Genomic DNA, 19,124 nt, shown 5'->3' on the forward strand with positions numbered 1-19,124 from the left:
TTTAAACAATCTTGTGGTCAAGGTTCCTTGTACTAAAAAGGATTCGGCTCTCTCTGTTGCTGTATGGATTAATGGAGTGTTTTGATCAACACATGTCTAAATCAAAAGAACCCTCGCAGGAGAACGAGCCTTCAGTCGTACAAGGCCGAGCGCTCTCATCCACTGTCAAAGTAAGAGTCGTTGTATTTCTTCAATTTAAGTTTTATTTTCTTGTACTCAACCTGCGCATTTGGCTCAACCGCTGAAGTGTAGCTTTGAACCTCTTTCATGTAACTCCGCATTCTGCTTTCACAGCTGTAACGCATATAACTAGATTTATTCTTAAAGCGTGCCTCTATACCTTCAAACCAATCTTTGTCTTCCTCTCGTGTTTCTGCAATGTTTTCTCTTAGATTCTGAATGAGGTCAGACAGAATCTTCTGTCAAAATAATTGTGTGGGTTTTTTTTGCAAATGATGGAATGGAATATGGATCGGAACATAAGTGAATGGATGTGGAACAGTGCTCTGGATGAAACCACCAAAATGTGATAGATTTTTGGGAACCAAAATTCTCAGTAAAAAAAAGACATTGTGCAGAGAGTGGTGGGGGTGAAGAATGATTAAATGTGTCTGTTAATGAAGATAATACATACCTACGGTATAAGGTTAAAACAGACAAATGTGGATGCTAAGAAGTTTGATATGAAAACCTTGAATGTAGAAGTAAGTTGAAGATTTAAAAAAGTGAAAACTAGTAAGAACTTAATTATTTTATTTAAAACATTTGCCCCCTCCTTTACAAAGCCGTGCTAGCATTTTTAGCGGCGGCCACTGCGGTAACAGCTCAGACACTCATAGAATTCTGGCGCTAAAAATGCCAGCGCAGCTTTGTAAAGGAGGGGGGTGGGTCAACAAATGTAAAAGCTTGAATGAAATAAATACGGGAAAATGTAATACAAAATAAGATTAAAAGCGATATATGGTGGTGCGCCTTAAGAATTGGGTCCTAGGAATAGAAACATCACTGAGACGTAAGCAGAAGGGGTCTTTAACTTCCCAGCTTACTCAACAGTTTATGTTATTACCAATGCAGTTTTTAAAAAAATATACCCCCCTCCTTTATTAACATGTAGTGCGGGTTTTAGCGCCGGCAGTGGCGGTAACTGCTTCAACGCTCAAAGAATTCCTATGAGCATCGGAGCAGTTACCTCCGCTGCTGGCGCTAAAACCTGCGCTATGCATTAGTAAAGGAAGGAGATAGTTTTCCATATATACGTTCTTAGTAGTATAAATCTTGGAGTGGGGTTTCAAGTGGGTTTTTTTATAACCACTTTGTCTCGTTCTCTGCCACTCAAAATCTCGGCATGTCATTTCGAAATGCATTTTACCAATTTGGCACCTCCATGATCTCCTCTTTTCTGGCCTATCCAAAATAGTGTACGTTTTAAATTACCAAATTCTCACTGATGTTTCTATTCCTCAGGATGCTGAGGCTATACCACACTCTCCTGTTTACAGGGAAATCTAAGGACTTTAGCCCAGGGGTGTCTAACCTTTTGGCTTCACTGGGCCGGAAAGAAATTTTCTGGGGCCGCACAAACGCTGCAGCAAGACGGTAAACACCCGGGGCAGCAGAGGAAAACACTGCATCGCCCTCGACCGGGGCCACACAAAATACTTCACAGGGCCGCATGTGGTCCTCGAGCCGCAGGTTGGACACCCCTACTTTAGCCTTAAGCTGTAGGCACTGCTTCCTAAGAAGCTGAGTGTGCCTGGCCACATCTGGAAACATATTAATTGTTTGTTTTTAGGAATATATAATTTCAAAATCAAACGTTAAGTAGCACGCTTAGTAATTACATCTTGACTCAAGAAACAGACAAATGCAAACTATCAATACAATTTGATCCATTTGCCCCCTTTTCTTTGGGTTCCTTTGAACCCTTTAATACATAGGACTGTATATATTCTCAACTGACAAGAAGTCAGCTTTGAGGTATTTTAATATAGCCTTCAAATTTTCAACAATTCCAAAGGAGCTAAATAATGAGTCACTGGGAAGTTCAATAGTCTTAAATTCCTACTGTGAAATTGATTTTCCGTACCTTCCAATTGACTATGTAACAAGGTACTATCTTTAATAAAGGAAGCAGCAGCTACTTTTAATGTCTCTGTAGATTTCCCCATCTTCCCTATTAATGTCACCTAAACTTTTTTCAGAATTTAATAGTTTCCTCCTGGGAAAATTGAAACAATGAAGCAACAGTTCCATGCATAGAACAGTTCGCTTTACAACAGGGGTGTCCAACCTGTGGCCCCGTGAAGTATTTTGTGCGGTCCTGGTCGAGGGCGATGCAGTGCTTTCCTCTGCTGCCCCCGGGTGTTTACTGTCTTGCTGGTTCCCTCCTCTGTCTTGCTGCAGCATTTGCACGTTTGTGCAGCCACAGAAAAAAAATTTTCAACCAATACGGTCCAGGGAAGCCAAAAGGTTGGACACCCCTGCTTTACAACTTGCCATACATTTTGTAAAGTAACTGGCTTTTCTTGAGGCTCAATTTCTTCAATAGTGACCATCTGAACTAGCTTGGGAAGGGGAGCCCTCAAATGTACTCTGTGGTGAGGCACCATGGTATCTGATGCAAGCATTGACAAAGTACATGCCAAATTGTGCCTTGCAATGAGATTGTCTCTGGAATATGCCCATGAAGTACATTATAATAAAGCATGGATGGCACCAATTTCTGTGGAAGGGCCAAAGTTATGGAATGTCATGAATGGTTCATTAAGATTATGTTCTGATTTCAAATTTTTCAGAAAATCTTTTAAAAACTCACTTATTTGTCAGAGCCTTTTTATAAATAAGGAGATGTGGTTATTTTCTTGTAAGGAGCAAATTAGAAATGGGAATCTTGCATAACAATATTAACCTGATTGTTTATGTTGAAACATTTTATTGAAGAAATCAATCAAATATACAATTATACAATATATGCTCATTACAATTCAATTCAAATCTCAAATATTACATAAATAATTTTATCATTTCTCCAAAATATATTTTCTATATTACCTATTCATAATACCATATATACCCCCTATACCTTTACTTTGACATCTTCCTGAATGTTTCATACAGATTTAAATCATCTTGTTTTGTTACTTTTTCTAAATATCAATTAAAAAATTGAACTGAAAAAAAAGAAATGAGAGTCTGATGTATTTTATTTTTTTAAAGTTAATTTGTTTAGATTCGTAGAATTTGTAAATTTATGTATTTGTTATATTCAATCTATTTATTTATGTGGATATTGGAATTCACGTGGGCTATAAGCAAAATATACATTTTTAAAAAATTAATAAATCAAATCAGTTTGATTGAAGAACCTAATTTCAAAATGAGTTAATTCAGAAGTTTTCCTATGTTCTTTTTACTAGGTTTTCTGAAGCTAAATTTTTGGGGGAAAAAGTGAATGAAGCAAGAAGTAAAATCAGTGAGTACTCTCCAGCAAGTTGCTTTACCCAATTCTGTTGCTTCTTCCTCTTCCAGGCAGCACTCACGTTTTGTCACTTCATAGAGAATACAAAGAATTCACACATTCACATCTACCAAGTATGTCGGCTCATGAACCATTTGTACATAGAGTTTTATCTGAGCACTCATAAAATGTGACCATTGGGCAAGTTTCAGGTTACAATACTAAGCTTTTGAACCCATTGAAGATACTCTAATAATGCCTTTGGCTTCAGTCCTAAACTTTGAATCTCGCTCTGAATATTCACAGATTACCATTGATGCTAGAAGATTTAGAGTCAGCACTGCATGTATAAGCCATGCCTATTCAATGTCTGGGTTACATATTGATTTGTTGCATACAGTAACATAGAAACATAGAAAAATGATGACAGATAAAGGCTAAATGGCCCATCCAGTCTGCCCATCCGCAGTAACCATTATCTCTTTCCCAGGCCCTTTTGAATTCAGACACAGTCTCTGTCTCCATCACCTCTTCCGGGAGACTGTTCCATGCATCTACCACCCTTTCTGTAAAAAAGTATTTCCTTAGATTACTCCGGAGCCTATCACCTCTTAACTTTATCCTATGCCAGGGGTAGGGAACTCCGTTCCTCGAGCGCCGTATTCCAGTCGGGTTTTCAGGATTTCCCCAATGAATATGCATTGAAAGCAGTGCATGCAAATAGATCTCAGGCATATTCATTGGGAAAATCCTGAAAACCCGACTGGAATACGGCGCTCGAGGACCGGAGTTCCCTACCCCTGTCCTATGCCCTCTCATTGCAGAGTTTCCTTTCAAATGAAAGAGACTCATGTGCATTTACATTACTCAGGTATTTAAACATCTCTATCATATCTCCCTTATCCCGCCTTTCCTCCAAAGTAAACAGATTGAGATCTTTAAGTTTGTCCCCATACGTCTTATCATGATGACCACACACCATTTTAGTAGCCTCCCTCTGGGCTGACTCCATCCTTTTTATATCTTTTTGAAGGTGCAGCCTCCAGAATTGTACACAATATTCTAAATGAGGTCTCACCAAAGTCTTATTCAGGGGCATCAATACTTCCTTTTTCCTACTGGTCATGCCTCTCCCTATGCAACCTAGCATCCTTCTAGCTTTTACCATCACATTTTCAACCTGTTTGGCCACTGTAAGATCACATACAATCACACCCAAGTCCCGCTCTTCTGTCGTGCACATAAGTTCTTCACCCCTTAAACTGTACTGTTCCCTCGGGTTTTTGCAGCCCACATGCAAGACCTTGCATTTCTTAGCATTGAATTGTAGCTGCCAAATTTCAGACCATTCTTCAAGCTTCGCCAGGTCATTCTTCATGTTATTCACACCATCCGGCGTGTCTACTCTATTGTTGATTTTGGTGTCATCCGCAAAGAGGCAAATCTTACCAGACAACCCTTCAGCAATATCGTTTATAAAAATGTTAAAAAGAACAGGCCCAAGAACAGAACCTTGAGACACACCACTGGTAACATCCCTTTCCTCAGAGTGATCTCCATTGATTACTACCCTCTGTCGCCTTCCACTCAACCAGTTCCTGACCCAGCCTGTCACTTTGGGACCCATCCCAAGGTTACTCAATTTATTTATTAGACGTCTGTGTGAAACACTGTCAAAAGCTTTGCTAAAACCTAAATACACCAAATCTAGCGCACATCCTCTATCCAATATTCTGGTCACCCAGTCAAAGAAAATGATCAGATTTCGCTGACAAGACCTACCTCTTGTGAATCCATGTTGTTTCCTTTCCTGTAATCCACAGGATTCCAGAAACTTGACCATTCTCTGTTTTAAAAGTGTTTCCATTAATTTGCTTATCACAGAAGTCAGACTTACTGGTCTGTAATTCCCTACTTCTTCCTTACTTTCACTTTTGTGGAGAGGGACCACATCCAACCTTCTCCTGTCCTCCGGTACCACTCCCGACTTTAGAGATTCTTTGAAAAGGTCATTCAGCGGAGCTACCAGAACTTCCCTAAGTTCCTTCAGCACTCTTGGATGTACACCATCCTGCCCCATCGCTTACTTTTGCACTTCTTCCTATCATTAATATATCTAAAAAAGTCTTGTCTTCCCGTTTTACCATGTCAGCTATTTTTTCTTCCATTTGCATCTTCGCTTTCCTGACTAGACGACCAGCCTCTCTTAACTTTTCCAGATATTTTTTGCCTGTCTTCCTCTTTTTGTGATCTTTTGTAGTTTATGAAAGCTAACCTTATTCCTTACTTTCTCAGCTACTACTTTTGAGAACCAAAGCGGCCTTCTTTTACACTTACTTTTACTTACTTGCCTCACAAAAAGGTTTGTCACCCTTTCAGTTTTGCCCACTGCATTTCCACTCCTTCCAGATGTTCCCATCCAGACAATAATTCATTGACGTAAACCCCCGTCCGAACAAAGTTAGGTTTTTTTAAAGTCTAAAACCTTTGGTTTTGAATGAGCCCTCTCTATACCCATCTTAATATTAAACCGTAAGATGCAGTGATCACTGGATGCCAGATGATCACCCATTGTAACATCAGAAACACTTTCCCTGTTTGTAAGCACTCAGTCCAGTATGACCCCAATCCCGTGTGGGTTCCCTTACCAACTGCTGGAACAGTTCTCCTTGTAGAGAATCCAGAATGTCCCTAGTTCTAGAAGACCCTACAATTGGGATACCCAAATCAACATCTGGCATATTAAAATCACCTATTAGCAAGACTTCCCCTTTTTTAGATATATTCTGAATGTCTACTATTAAATCTCTATCTACTTCTTCTGTCCGTGAAGGAGGCCTGTATATCACACCAATGTAAATATATTCACCATTCCCTCTTTCCAAATTGATTCACAGTGCCTCTTCCTTGCCCTGCAGATCCTGCAATTGTGTGGCTTTAATGTGATCTTTAACATATAACGCTACTCCCCCTCCTTTCCTTCCTACCCTGTCTTTCCTGAACAGATTATAGTCCGGTATAACTACATCCTAGTCATGGTTCTCCGTGAACCCCGTCTCTGTGATTGCCACTATATCCAACTCCTCTTCTACCATCACAGCTTTTAAATCCAGACATTGCCCTCTTTTCTCATCCGTGTAGAGGTATTCAGTGATTTACTAACCTGAGGGCTTATACCCATCCGGGAGCTTTGATCGTCCTGCCCCATCACTTCTAGTTTAAAGCCCTCTTCAGTAGATTAGCCAGCCTGACGGCAAAGACACTTCTTCCCTTCTTTGATAGATGCACACCCTCCCTGCTCAGCAGCCCTTGAAAAATCATCCCATGGTCCAGGAAGCCAAAACGCTCTCGATTACACCATCCATGTAGCCACACATTCAGCTACATTATACCTTAGAACAGTGCTTTTAGGAGCTAGTATCTCAGGATGAAATCTACAAGGAGATGGTGAAAAATTCTCAGCCCAACCAACCAACTTCCTAAATTCTGAGCGTTATTTTGCCACTGGAGCTGAAAAGAGTGTCATCTTATTTCCTTAAGTGCCAATTTGCAGAAATGAAATTCTCTGTTTTGACATTGTTTCAGATCATTGATTGAACCATATCCATATCTTCTTCGGTGGACTGAGAACTTTTCAGTACCCCCCTCATAGCAACATTCCAGAGCTGAGATTGTGATGTCATAATGCCAGATTCTACCAATGCCTAAGAGCCAACCTCATCAGTGATGTCACAGTGGTTTGATTATCCTAGACTTGGCTCACTTTTATAACAAATGAGGGGGTGCTGAAAAGTTCTCAGCCCAACCAACCAACTTCCTAAATTCTGAGCATTATTTTGCCACTGGAGCTGAAAAGAGCATTCTCATTTTGTTAAGTGACAATTTGCAGAAACAAAATTCTCTGTTTTGACATTGTTTCAGATCATTGACCTAGCCATATCCACGTCATTCTCTTGGTTGGGCTGAGAACTTCTCAGCTCCCCCTCGTAAGTATAGGTGCCCACAAGTAATCTTAGGGTGGGGAGAAGGAGGAAGAGGTTCTGCACGTCTGCCGGCATCCTCCTTACTTTTCTGTTCCTCTGTAGAATTAAATCAGCATCTGCAGAAATAAAACTCTGTGCCCCATTCCTAGCATATGCTTTCTGTAACTATTGAAAGCTGGTAGGTCCCAATGCTAGATTCTTTTTCTGGAAATGATGCAGCATGCTACGATTTCATTCCACATTAGAAACAACTAGGGCTGGCGTAAACAGGGCAATTGCTTTGGGTTGCCATTTCCATAGAGTACCAAGCCTGCTTGCAGCTGCCAGATGAGCTTTGGAGCCCCTCCAAAATTTCTGCCCCGAACTCCAGCATTTTTAACACTGACCCTGCAAGCAACATAATAGAAAGCCCTGGCTGAGGCACAACAGGGAAGGCCACACTGTGGTGCGGTGCCCCTTAATATTTGGCAGTAGAGGCTGTTTCCTACATTGCCTCTGCCTAAAATCAGCACTGCCGGCAGCATTAGCGTGCATGATAAGAACCCAAGGTCCATCAAGATAGCATAGCATCGTGGCCAGTCCGGGTCATGAGTACTTGGCAGATGCTTACAAACAGATCACATTTCTCATAAGGATAAGTGATGACTGGTGAGGCTCTGGAAAATTGCAGCTGGAGCTCTCCTGCCCATCACAGTTTTATTTATTTATTTCTTTTCATTCCACCAAGAGCCACGTTGAATAACATCTAAGGAATGCTACATGCATGTCCTTATTTGTGTTTAGAACATTAAACTCTGCTCTAAAATTGTCATGTAGTGGTATAATAGAGCATCTCTCTACCAATCAGATGTGATCCATGTGGCAAAGTGTACAGTTTTTATATGATAGTAGTTATCTTAAGGTTGTTTTTCTCATTCCATTTTCTAATGACAGGAAACTTTTTGAGACCAGTCATTTGCCTCTGTTGCTCTTTAGTCCTTCTCTGCTGCCTTCAGAGTGTTCTCCTTCATGCAGCAGCTGTGGCAATGTTGAAGCCTTTGGTGCTTCACGCAATGCTTCTTTATTAGCTGTTCTTGCAGCAGTACATGCTGGAGTGGCACCAGCCCCACTCTAAGACAAATCCGCTAATAGCTGAATACTTCCTCTTCCCTGTTGCTGTTTCTCACAAAAGCAGCTGCCCCGAGCTCCAATGCGCAGCCCCAGGACTGCATGCGATCCCTGGAGTCTTCCATTGTGGCTCATCTGTCCCACCCTAGGAACTAGGTCAAGACTATCAGTCCTGTTGCACAGGAAGCGAAGATTAGGTTCTCACCTTGCTAATCTTTTTTCTTGTAAATGAGACTAGTAGTCTTGACACCCGCCCTGTCTGATATGTACTAGCCTGCTTTCTGCTTCAGACTTGCCTGCTTTATCAGATGTCTTGTTTCTATGGCCTACCTGCTAGGATTAGAAATGAAGAAGAATTCACTCATAAGAGCTACGGAAATTTTGATTCAAATAGCACACATGTAGGTGGCTCCTTTTTATTATCACCTTGTTTGTTTCGTTTAGATGTGGTTGATTAGCATGGTTCTTTAATGTATGCATTTTGAACAGAACACACTTATGAAGTTTCAGAGAGTTTCCCTACACCCCTTCTCTTCTGTTTGAGCTCTAGGACTCGCTAGAAGTAGGTGGAGCTCATCCCAGAGTGATGAGAGATGGAGCATGAAAACAAACAGTGGGTTCTCTGCAACCCTCACAATAATGGGGGTTTAACCCAATGGTCAAGGCTACCAGTCCTGTTTACAAGAAAGAAGATTAGTAAGGTAAGAACCTAACCTTTTCTTACCCTCTACTCAAGTCATTTCATTGGCTTCCCATCCATTTCTGAATACAGTTCAAACCCCTCTTACTGACTTACAAGTGCATTTAACCTGCAGCTCCCCACAATATCTCTCCCCACATATCTCCCGCTATGCTCACCCTACCCCCCCCCCTCCGTGAACTCCTTTCAACTAGTAAGTCCCTCCTATCCATACCCTTCTCCTCCACCGCCAACTCCAGAATACATCCCTTCTATACTACTGCACCGTATGCCTGGAACAGACTGCTTGAGTCATTATATCAGGTTCTGTCGCTAGCAGTATTCAAATCCAAGCTAAAAGCTTACTTTTTTGAGACTGTTTTCAGCTCCTAACTCCTACATCATAAGATACTTATGTCCATCCTACCATTCGCTCTGCAAGAAACTCTCCAACCTCTATATGTCCTGTCTGTCTGTCTAAATTAGATAGTAAGCTCTTCAGAGCAAAGATCGTCTATTACATGTTAAACATACATGTACAGCGCTACATACGCCCTTCAACACTATAGAAATGATAAAAAGTAACATAGTAAATGATGGCAGATAAAGACCTGAATGGTCCATCCAGTCTGCCTATATAGTAGTTTGAAAATCTGTTAAATAGTATTAATAATAATTCCTCTTTATTTCTCCAGGTTGAAGGGAGAGTTTTGAACTCCAGCTCTCCTTTATTATCGCTCTCCCAGTTATCTCTATGGCCAGCTGTGCAATTTGATTATTACAATAGATTTTCAAGCAGACCAAAGCAATTAAGCTGATTCACACACATGGCTCATTTGAAACTGTTTTTCCGTCACATGTGGCTTGACTCTCACTATGCATTCTTAGACACAGCATCATAAAGGTGCCATGTAAAGCTACTGTTATCCTGAAAAAAAAACTACCCTCTTCTGTGGCCTAAAGCCAGAGTGTTCTTCCCCATCTCTTTGTTATTTTGTTTTCATTAAAACATTATGAGGTTCCATCATTCGCATAATTTGGAACAGATCCCCTATTATTATTAGAGCATTTTGTCCTGTTTTGCTGGATACATTTATTAATAGTAATAAGTAGAAAGAAAACAAAACAAAAGTCCAATAAAAAAGTACCATCTTCTTTTCTAACCTCTAGTATGTTTTTTGACAAGCCTTCAAAGGTAGAACCTCCTGCATCGGGTCAAGTTGAAAATGTTTTGGCCTCTAAAAGCTTGTCAAAATATGTATTAAGTTAAGAAAATGAGATGATACCATTTTATTGGAATGTCTTTGGTTTTTATATGCATCCACAAATTAGTGTGTTTTGAGTACATTTATGAATAAGCAAGGTCAGGATACATTGAATTTGGAAATATTGGAAATATCTCTGAAACTATTCCTAAAGCTTCAGAAGCCATAAACGTGATGGAGCACTGGATGACAACCTTTAGGCTCAAACTTAATTCAGAAAAGACAACTTTCTTCGTTGCTTCGCCACATCCGCTTGATACCAAATCACCACTATGTATCAATCATCTTAATTACCCTAACCAACCTACCATAAAGATACTAGGTGTAACTTTGGATCAGTGCCTAACCAGGTGGACTCCTTGATCAGAAAGGGATTTTTCACTCTCTGGAAACTCAGATCCATTAAAGCTTATTTCGATACAGCGGCATTCAGAACCCTAGTCCAATCCCTCGTACTGAGTCTACTTGACTACTGTAACATCGCCTATTTAGCAATTTCCCAAAAGAACATGCAGCGTTTACAATTGATGCAAAATGCAACGGTCAAACTGATCTTTGGGCTGAGGAAGTTTGACCACGTGACACCCTACTACCGGCAGCTTCATTGGCTGCCAATGGAGGCGCGCGTAAACTTTAAATTTGCCTGCTTCAAAGCACTACACGGACTTGCCCCTAAATATATAACTGACCTTTTCGTCTTCTCAGCCAACAGACACAAGAGAAGCTCACATTCCAACTTCGTTTCCCCCCCCAGTGAGAGGTTGTAAACTGAAAAAACACCATGAACATCTTCTCTGGCACCAAGCAGCATCATGGGGTAAAGACCTAGAACAATTGCTTTCGCCCACTACTTATGAGGAATTTAGGAAACGTCTGAAAACACACCTGTTCCTAAAGTATCTAGACAACTGATCCTCTCTTCTCTCTCCCCTCTATAGCGATTAACTTGTTCTATTGATCACTCTCTCCTCAAAAATGGATTTTCTGTCCTATTACCGGTAACCCTCTTTCTTCCTCCCCTCTTAGTCAATCAATTTGTACCTTTGCTTAATCTTTGTAAACCGCATAGAACTTCACGGTATTGCAGTATATAAGCTGTTATTATTCTTTCTGGTCATAGAATGTGACAACATTTGATGTGCTTTTTTAATGAGGTAATTGTAATATTTATTTGTTAAGCTTCCTATATCGATGTTTTACATAGGAAATAATAATCTCACCCCTCATCACTGCTTTGGACACCTCCCAAAATAAATTGGAGTTTTGTACCTATTTTGATTGTTAAAATCCATATTCCTCATCCTCAAACAGTCCACCAGGCATTCATCACAGTGGGGGCCGCTCTCTCCTAGATATCCGCAGAGACATGCTCACCATTGCATGGTCTGAGATAGAGAATGACATGGAGACAAATTTGTCCCTGTCCCTGCCGGAACTCAATTTTCCCATGCTGTGTTTAGCTATGGGTAGCCAGTGGGCTGATGATAGAACCTGGGAGACCGGGTTATGGGTGTGAAGGTTCTTTAGAAGCCTGATTGCAGCAGTACTTTCCATAATGTACAGTAGACTCTCAGTTAACCGGCACCCGTGGGGATTTGTAGCTGCCAGATAAATGTAGTTTCTGGTTGCTTCAGTGTTACTATTAAAAATAGGCATAACTAATACTATACCCCATACTAGGCCATACCATAAAGTGTTCCAGACAAATTACCGGACATGTGGTAAGCAAAGCATAGGTGTACTCAGGTGTGGCGTGCTAAGTTTACACCAGAAATTGATTTTATTTTCATTTTTATTTAAAGTACTACACCCTTTGCAAAGGGACCCTACAGGGGCCATATTTCGGCAAACCTTTGCTTTCTTCAGGGGTATTGATAGATGGAAAATAACTGAAACCGAGCAATTAGCTTATGCAGTGAGTGATGCAACTTGTAGTAAAAATCTTTATGAAAGTTTACTCACTGCATAAGCTAATTGCTCTGTTTCAGTCATTCTCCGTCTATTGGGACCTCTTTGCAATGACCTTTCCTGGAAGCAATTAGTGTAATGTGAAAGTTTTTGGAACATATTTACTGTAATTTTATGCTTATGATATTTTAATAAACTTTTGCAATTTTTTACTCCTGAAACATCCAGGGACTATTGTTCCACCTTTTGTTGTTTTAGTATAGTAGAGCCCCAGATTATTTGTATTCAAATTTAAATCATTATTCGGCCAAATACGAATATTGTCACTGGCACCTTCAGGGCAATGGGCCCTGGGATAGCCATGACAGGAATTTGCTCCTGTGGGCCACTGAGAGCCACTGCAGGGATTTGGGTTAAAGGCATCTCATCCATGTTCTGAAGGTCATGGATTCAAAACCACTCCCCCCCCCCCTCCAGTACCGTCACAGCTTCTTATTTGCTCTCATAAAAGAGTATGGAAGGTGGACTTTGCCCTTTTCATCAGTACTCTGCCCTTTCCAGGGTCCAGAGGGAAACTTAATTTTACCCTGAGATGCCTAGGATCTCCTAAGCTATCATGGTAGGAACCCCTAACTGAAAGTTTCAAGTTTATTAATATTTTGATATGCCGACCATCACAAGTATCTGGTCAGTTTACAATAATAAAAAGTAGCTCTCTTACAAAAAATTAGAGGGTTCAATATGCAATATATATATTTCTTTTTCCTTTACTTTGAAGAACATAAAAGCTAAAAGAGGAAGCTAAAAGTGTTCAATATACATGTTTGATATTTCTCTTAGAAAAATGACTGCTTGTAAATCAAGAGGATATAAGCTTGGCTTTGGAACTGACATGCAGTTTACTATCTGAGTGTGTGTGGTGCAATGGTTAAATCTACAACCTTAGCACCCTGACATTGTTGGTTCAAATCCCACTCTGCTCTCTGTGACAGAAGCAAACTTAAAAAAACGATTAAAAGATAAATAAAATATAATAGTAGTGCTATCATACAGTTTTAATGAAAAACAGCAAAAAATCTCCATTCTAATGACATCATAATAATGAGACATGATAACGATATAGACGTGGAGGGGCATAATAAAAAAAACGTCTAAGTCCCCTTTTGGCCTAAGTCGTTAAACGTTCAAAGCAGAAGCAGGGAAAGTGTCCATAACCAAAACAAACATCCTTGTTTTGATTATGGCCTGCCTCTACTAAATGCCCAGATCACCACTACGTCTAAAAGTACACCCCCAGGACGTCTACACTTTTTGGCCATAATGAACCAAAAAAACGCCTAAGCCCCAAACATCCAACAGAAGGGCTTTTAGGCGAAGGAGGAGCCAGTCCTTCGCCTAAAAGCTGGATTCTGTAACCGGTGTCTGTCAAAAACAACACCGGTTACAGAAACCCCCCCCCACACACACACAACGATCCAGGCAGGAGGGTGCCCAAGCCCTCCTGCCATGTCGAACCACAACCCCCCCCCCCCCCCCGACAACATCGGGGCAAGAGGGAGCTCAAGCCCTCTTGCCCCGTCCATCCGCGACACCCACCCCCGACAACATCGGGGCAAGAGGGAGCCCAAGCCCTCTTGCCCCGCCAACTCCCCGACTCCCTGACGATATAGGGGCAAGAGGGAGCCCAAGCCCTCTTGCCCAGCCGACTCCCCGACAATATCGGGGCAAAAGGGAGCTCAAGCCCTCTTGCCCTGCCGATTAACATCGGGCCAGGAGAGAGCCCAAGCTCTCCTGGCCCCAGCGACCACCCCCCCCGTGATGGATTGGGCCAGGAGGGACCCCAAGCCCTCCTGGCCCTGGTGACCCCCCACCCCCCACTACATTACGGGCAGGAGGGATCCCAGGCCCTCCTGCCCTCGATGCAACCCCCCTCCCCCCAATGACCGCCCCCCCCAGAAGCCCCAATCGCTCCCCCCGTGACCCCCCCGGCCGGCCCCACGACCCCCCCACCCCCACCCCCCTTCCCCATACCTTTTAAAGTTGGACGGGTGCCAAACCCACCCGTCCGGCAGGCAGCCGCCAGAATGGGCCCGGATTGGCCCAGCCGTCCCAAAGCCCCGCCCACAGGTGGAGCCTAAGGCACCTGGGCCAATCAGAATAGGCCCGGGAGCCTTAGGCCCCTCCTGTGGGCGGGGTCTTAGGCACATGGGCTGGGTTAGAGTTTGCAATTGAAAACAGCTTTAAAGAAGTGGGCTTTGACTTTTCATCTGTCTGTCAGGCAAACTTTTACTAAACCATGATAGCGGTTCTTAGTGCAGGGAGCCATGCTGAATGCTCTGTGCTGCTCCCGACACTCATAGAGCGGTTTAGTAAAAGGGGGAGGGTTAGTTTGGCATGGTGAACTAAAGATAATTTCACTATAGAAAAGTGATATTTACTGAGAAGGACTTATGAAACAAAATGTAGTGAAAAACATTGCCACCGTCAAAATCTTCACTGAATGCCTGTGTTGCTGAAGAAGGGGGCCCAATTTTGGTCGGTGGTGACCAGTATTTTACTGACTGCTGCCAGCGCTAAATCTGGATATTCAGTGCTAGGCCATGTCCAGGAACCAGCATTGAATTTCCATGTTTGTGAAATCAGCTAACACATGCCTGGTTAAGTGGGATATTCAGCACTTAACTGGCTATGGGTTACCATAGAAAGAAGGCGTTACCTTCGAAAGCTAATCATAAATGACATTAAGTTAATCCAATAAAAAAGTATTCGATTCTTTTCCTTTATGTTTTTGTTTTATTTCTACATATTACCATGTAAAGATAGAACTGACTTTTGTGGTTCTATTTATGCTGTTAACTTGGCCAGCTACGTTTTGGCAACCCCTGAAATAGTCAGTTTTAACCGGATAAATGCCACTGAAAAAGACTAGTTAGCCTAGAACAGGTGATTTAATCAGCCAGGAGCCATTCCTAGTCAGTTAAATTGCGTTGAATGTCGCTCCCAGGAAGTTTGATCTAATCTCTAGTATTGTTTACTTCCCTTGTTTTCATTTCATCTGAACAATATTCTGTTTGTTGCTAGTACTTTTTCCATTCCTTTTCTGCTTTGCAACACAAAACCCTTGGCCAAAAGAATAAGATCTTTTCTCCATCCCCTTACCTTATGCTGTCTTAGAACTTCCACCCTGTGGAATATTTCAGATTGTCCTGGCTCAGTGCCTGATCATTCAGGTCTGTTTCCAAAGCCTTCTTTAAACTGCTTTGGAATAACCCAGGGATCTTTAAAACTGCTGGCACTTTGAACAAAGAATGGCTGAAAATCTTTACATTCTTGTTCATTAATTCCTTAGCCTATTAGTTTGGCATGCTGATGCGCAAACAATACTTTTCAAATGTGTTTGTTTTGGACAGCTCTCTGAAGGCATGCTATTATAACTTCAATATGTCTGAAGTTATCTGCAAAATATTTGGTCTTTACTCAAACACTGTTTGAAAGCAAGGGAGCAGAGGGACACTGAAGCATCTCAGATTCATTTCTGAAACTTAGCAGCTGTGTGCAATTTTTATAAACAGCAAACTTTTGATACTCACAGCAGAGAGATGATTATTAGAATTAATATTACTCCTGTAGAATTATCCTCGTGAAAGATTCTGCATCTTCAATAAGCATACCAATGTTAAATCATTTTTATGTTTTTTTTATCTGGGTTTTTATTTGCAAAGAAAGCGTGTAATGGTTCAAATCACCTGCATATTATCATATCACTTATTTACATCCCTTGAGCTGGGATCACACCTTAGCAGCTCTGCTGTCAAAGTTTAGTCCTTTCATACTGTACCGTCTGCCCAGCAGTCAAAACATTTGGTTCACCTGAACTGGATTGGTTAACAATGCATGTTCCCGCTTTGCGACTTAAGAAAGATAAAGTGGAATGGGATTTGATTTACTGCTTCTGTGGTGTAGTCAAAGTGGTTTACATATTACCTGTAGGTACTTTCTCTGTCCCTAGTGGGCTCACAAACTAAGGAGTTGTTGGGTTTTTTTTAGGGGGGGGGGTTTACCTGGAGCAAAGGAGGTTTAACAGCATGAGTGGAGTTTGGGTTGGGCCTTTGCCCACACAGCCAGACACAAAAAGAAGCAGTAAAGAGACGCTCTTTATTAACTCAAAATAAGAAAACCCTACACCTTGTTACTTCAAGTTCACAGGGACAGGTATACAAGTTTCTTTGTTCAAGAAGCAAAGTCCTGAGATGGGCTTATGACGGCCATGCCCCAAACTCAATCTGCAAAAGTCCTTTTTGAGACAGGCCCCATTCAGACCTCAGAATAAGACTCAAAGATGTTCAGCAAAGGAAAGGTTTGCTTATCTCAGCCAAGCAGAGTGTCTAGTAGTTGTAGTCAAGGCGCATACAGGAATCACCTTTTTCTTCTCCCCTGTGCCTCCTTAACCTTGCTCTGGCCCTGCCTCTTATACTTCCTGGTAGTTGCCTTTCTGACTCTTCCTTCTCAGATCCTCTATCCCAGGTCCTCCCCACCTCTGGGTCATCCCTCTGGACTAATGCTGCAGTCATTGGGATCCATTTCTTTAATAGATTGACATAGAAGACCTTTGCCTTCTCTCTCTTGTAACGGGATCTGTTTATAACCTCTCAGTGCGATAGAAACATGACGGCAGATAAAGGCCAAATGGCCCATCTAGTCTGCCCATCCACAGTAACCATTATCTCTTTTTCTCTCTCTGAGAGATCCCACATGCCTATCCCAGGTCCTCTTGAATTCAGACACAGTCTCTGTTTCCACCACCTCTTCTGGGAGACTGTTCCATGCATCTACCATCCTTTCCGTAAAAAAATATTTCCTCAGATTACTCCAGAGCCTATCACCTATGCCCTCTCATTGCAGAGTTTCCTTTCAAATGCACATTTATATTACATAGGTATTTAAATGTCCTTCTGCAGGGCTGGAAGCAATAAGGTTCTCTCTCTTAGTCTCATTCTCCTTCTCCTTCTCCGTCTCCTCCTTATCTCCTTCATGAACTACCAAGCTTCACTACTTCCATGTAAGTCTGTCAACAGCCAATGACAAGACTTACTATTAATGGCCATGGAGACAAATCCTATATAACAATGGGTTTCTTGGACATTAAGAAAAAGAAGGAGAAGGTGTTACCTTTCTATAGATACTCCATTTCTTGACTGGCTTTGGAAATTATCATTTTCGTTTTCATTTTTATATGTAATAATCTGTATTTTATATATTCAATATTCATTTTTCACAGAGGGTATATGTAAAAAAACAACACTGATATAACATGCATGTTCTCTTGCCTACAAAGAGGCCTAAATGTGTTTAAAAGTATGGTGTATACAGTACTTTGCTTCAGATGCATATTAATAATTGTACCTGGGGGCAGGGGGTAGGAAAGGGAAATGATTTTGCATTTACATAAGAACATAAAAATAGTCATACTGGGTCAATCCAATGCTCCATTTAGCCTAGTATTTTGTTTTCAACAGTGGCCAATCCAGGTCACAATACCTGCAGAAATGCAAACATTAGCAACATTTCATACTACCAATCTCAGGGCAAGCATGTCTGTCTCAGTACTAGACTATGAATTTTTCCTCCAAGAACTTCTCCAAACCTTTTTTAAACATAGCTATACAAACTACAACTGCACACGTTGACAACTATTAAGTAGATAACGCTGAAGTACCTTGTCGGACTAGCACTTGACCCACCTTTTTGGATTTTTAACTCATCAGGTCGCTAGGACTCAAACTCGAATTGATGGCACCTTACACACATACATGCAAACTGCTGTTACCACATTCATTGGCAATGTTCCAGACCTTAACTATTCATGAGTGAAAAATATTTCCTCCTATTTGTTTTTAAAGTATTGTAATGTAACTTAATTGAGTGTCCCCTAGTTTTATACTTTTCGAAAGAGAAAAATATTGATTCATTTTTATCCATTCTAAACCACTCAGGCTTTTGTAGACCTCAGTCATATCTCCCCTCTCCCTATGATTCCAATCCTTCCACCCTCCTTCTCACCCCACCCAGAACATCAACAATATCACCCAGGATCCTTCTCCCTCCATCCCATTCCCCCCAGCCTACTGCCTGATCCCTAGTGGTTTAGTGAGGAACAGGCAGGAGTGATACCCATTCATTCCTGCCCATTGTAGCTGCTTCTTCAAAATGGTTGCTGTGACCTCTAGTGGCAACCTCATAAAAAGGTCATGGCAAGCATTTTGAAGGGCCAGTTGCAGCAAGCAGGAATGAATGGGCAACACTCCTGCCAATTCTCTGCTAGATCACTAAGGATCAGGCTGGTATGCCTAGAGAGATCTGGTTGGGGGGATTATTGATATTCTGAGAGGGAAGAGGAATCAGAAGGGGGTTTATTGATTTTTCATAGAGGTGGGAAGGAGAGGGATTGGAAGGGGGCTCTGTTGATGTTCTGGAGGGTGGGAAGGAGGGATAGGTGATCATTAGAAGGGTCTGTCGGTATTCCAAGGAGGTAGAAAAAACTGAGGTGGAATCAGAAGGAGGGGTTTGTTGATATTCTAGGGCAGCGGTCTCCAATCTTTTTCATGTAAAGGGCCGCAGTGTGGATATGAGAAAGTTCTGAGGGCCACCACAAGATGTAAAGCTTACACATACTACTAATTTTGTAAACCGCCTTGACCTGTGTGTTTGGTCTGGGTATTAAACAT

At 41.6% G+C, this 19,124-nt stretch overlaps 1 protein-coding gene across 1 annotated transcript in view; it reads left to right on the top strand.

The window, feature by feature from the left end:
• Positions 1-19,124, top strand: part of KIF6 (kinesin family member 6) — a 511,469-nt gene that overhangs the window by 394,425 nt on the left and 97,920 nt on the right. Inside the window, exon 15 of the mRNA XM_033938641.1 lies at positions 3,417-3,472. Coding sequence (XP_033794532.1) covers positions 3,417-3,472 — 56 coding nt within the window. The remainder of the gene's footprint in view (positions 1-3,416; positions 3,473-19,124) is intronic.

This window comes from Geotrypetes seraphini, chromosome 3, assembly GCF_902459505.1.
Source record: "Geotrypetes seraphini chromosome 3, aGeoSer1.1, whole genome shotgun sequence".
In the NCBI taxonomy this organism is placed as follows: Eukaryota; Metazoa; Chordata; class Amphibia; order Gymnophiona; family Dermophiidae; genus Geotrypetes; species Geotrypetes seraphini.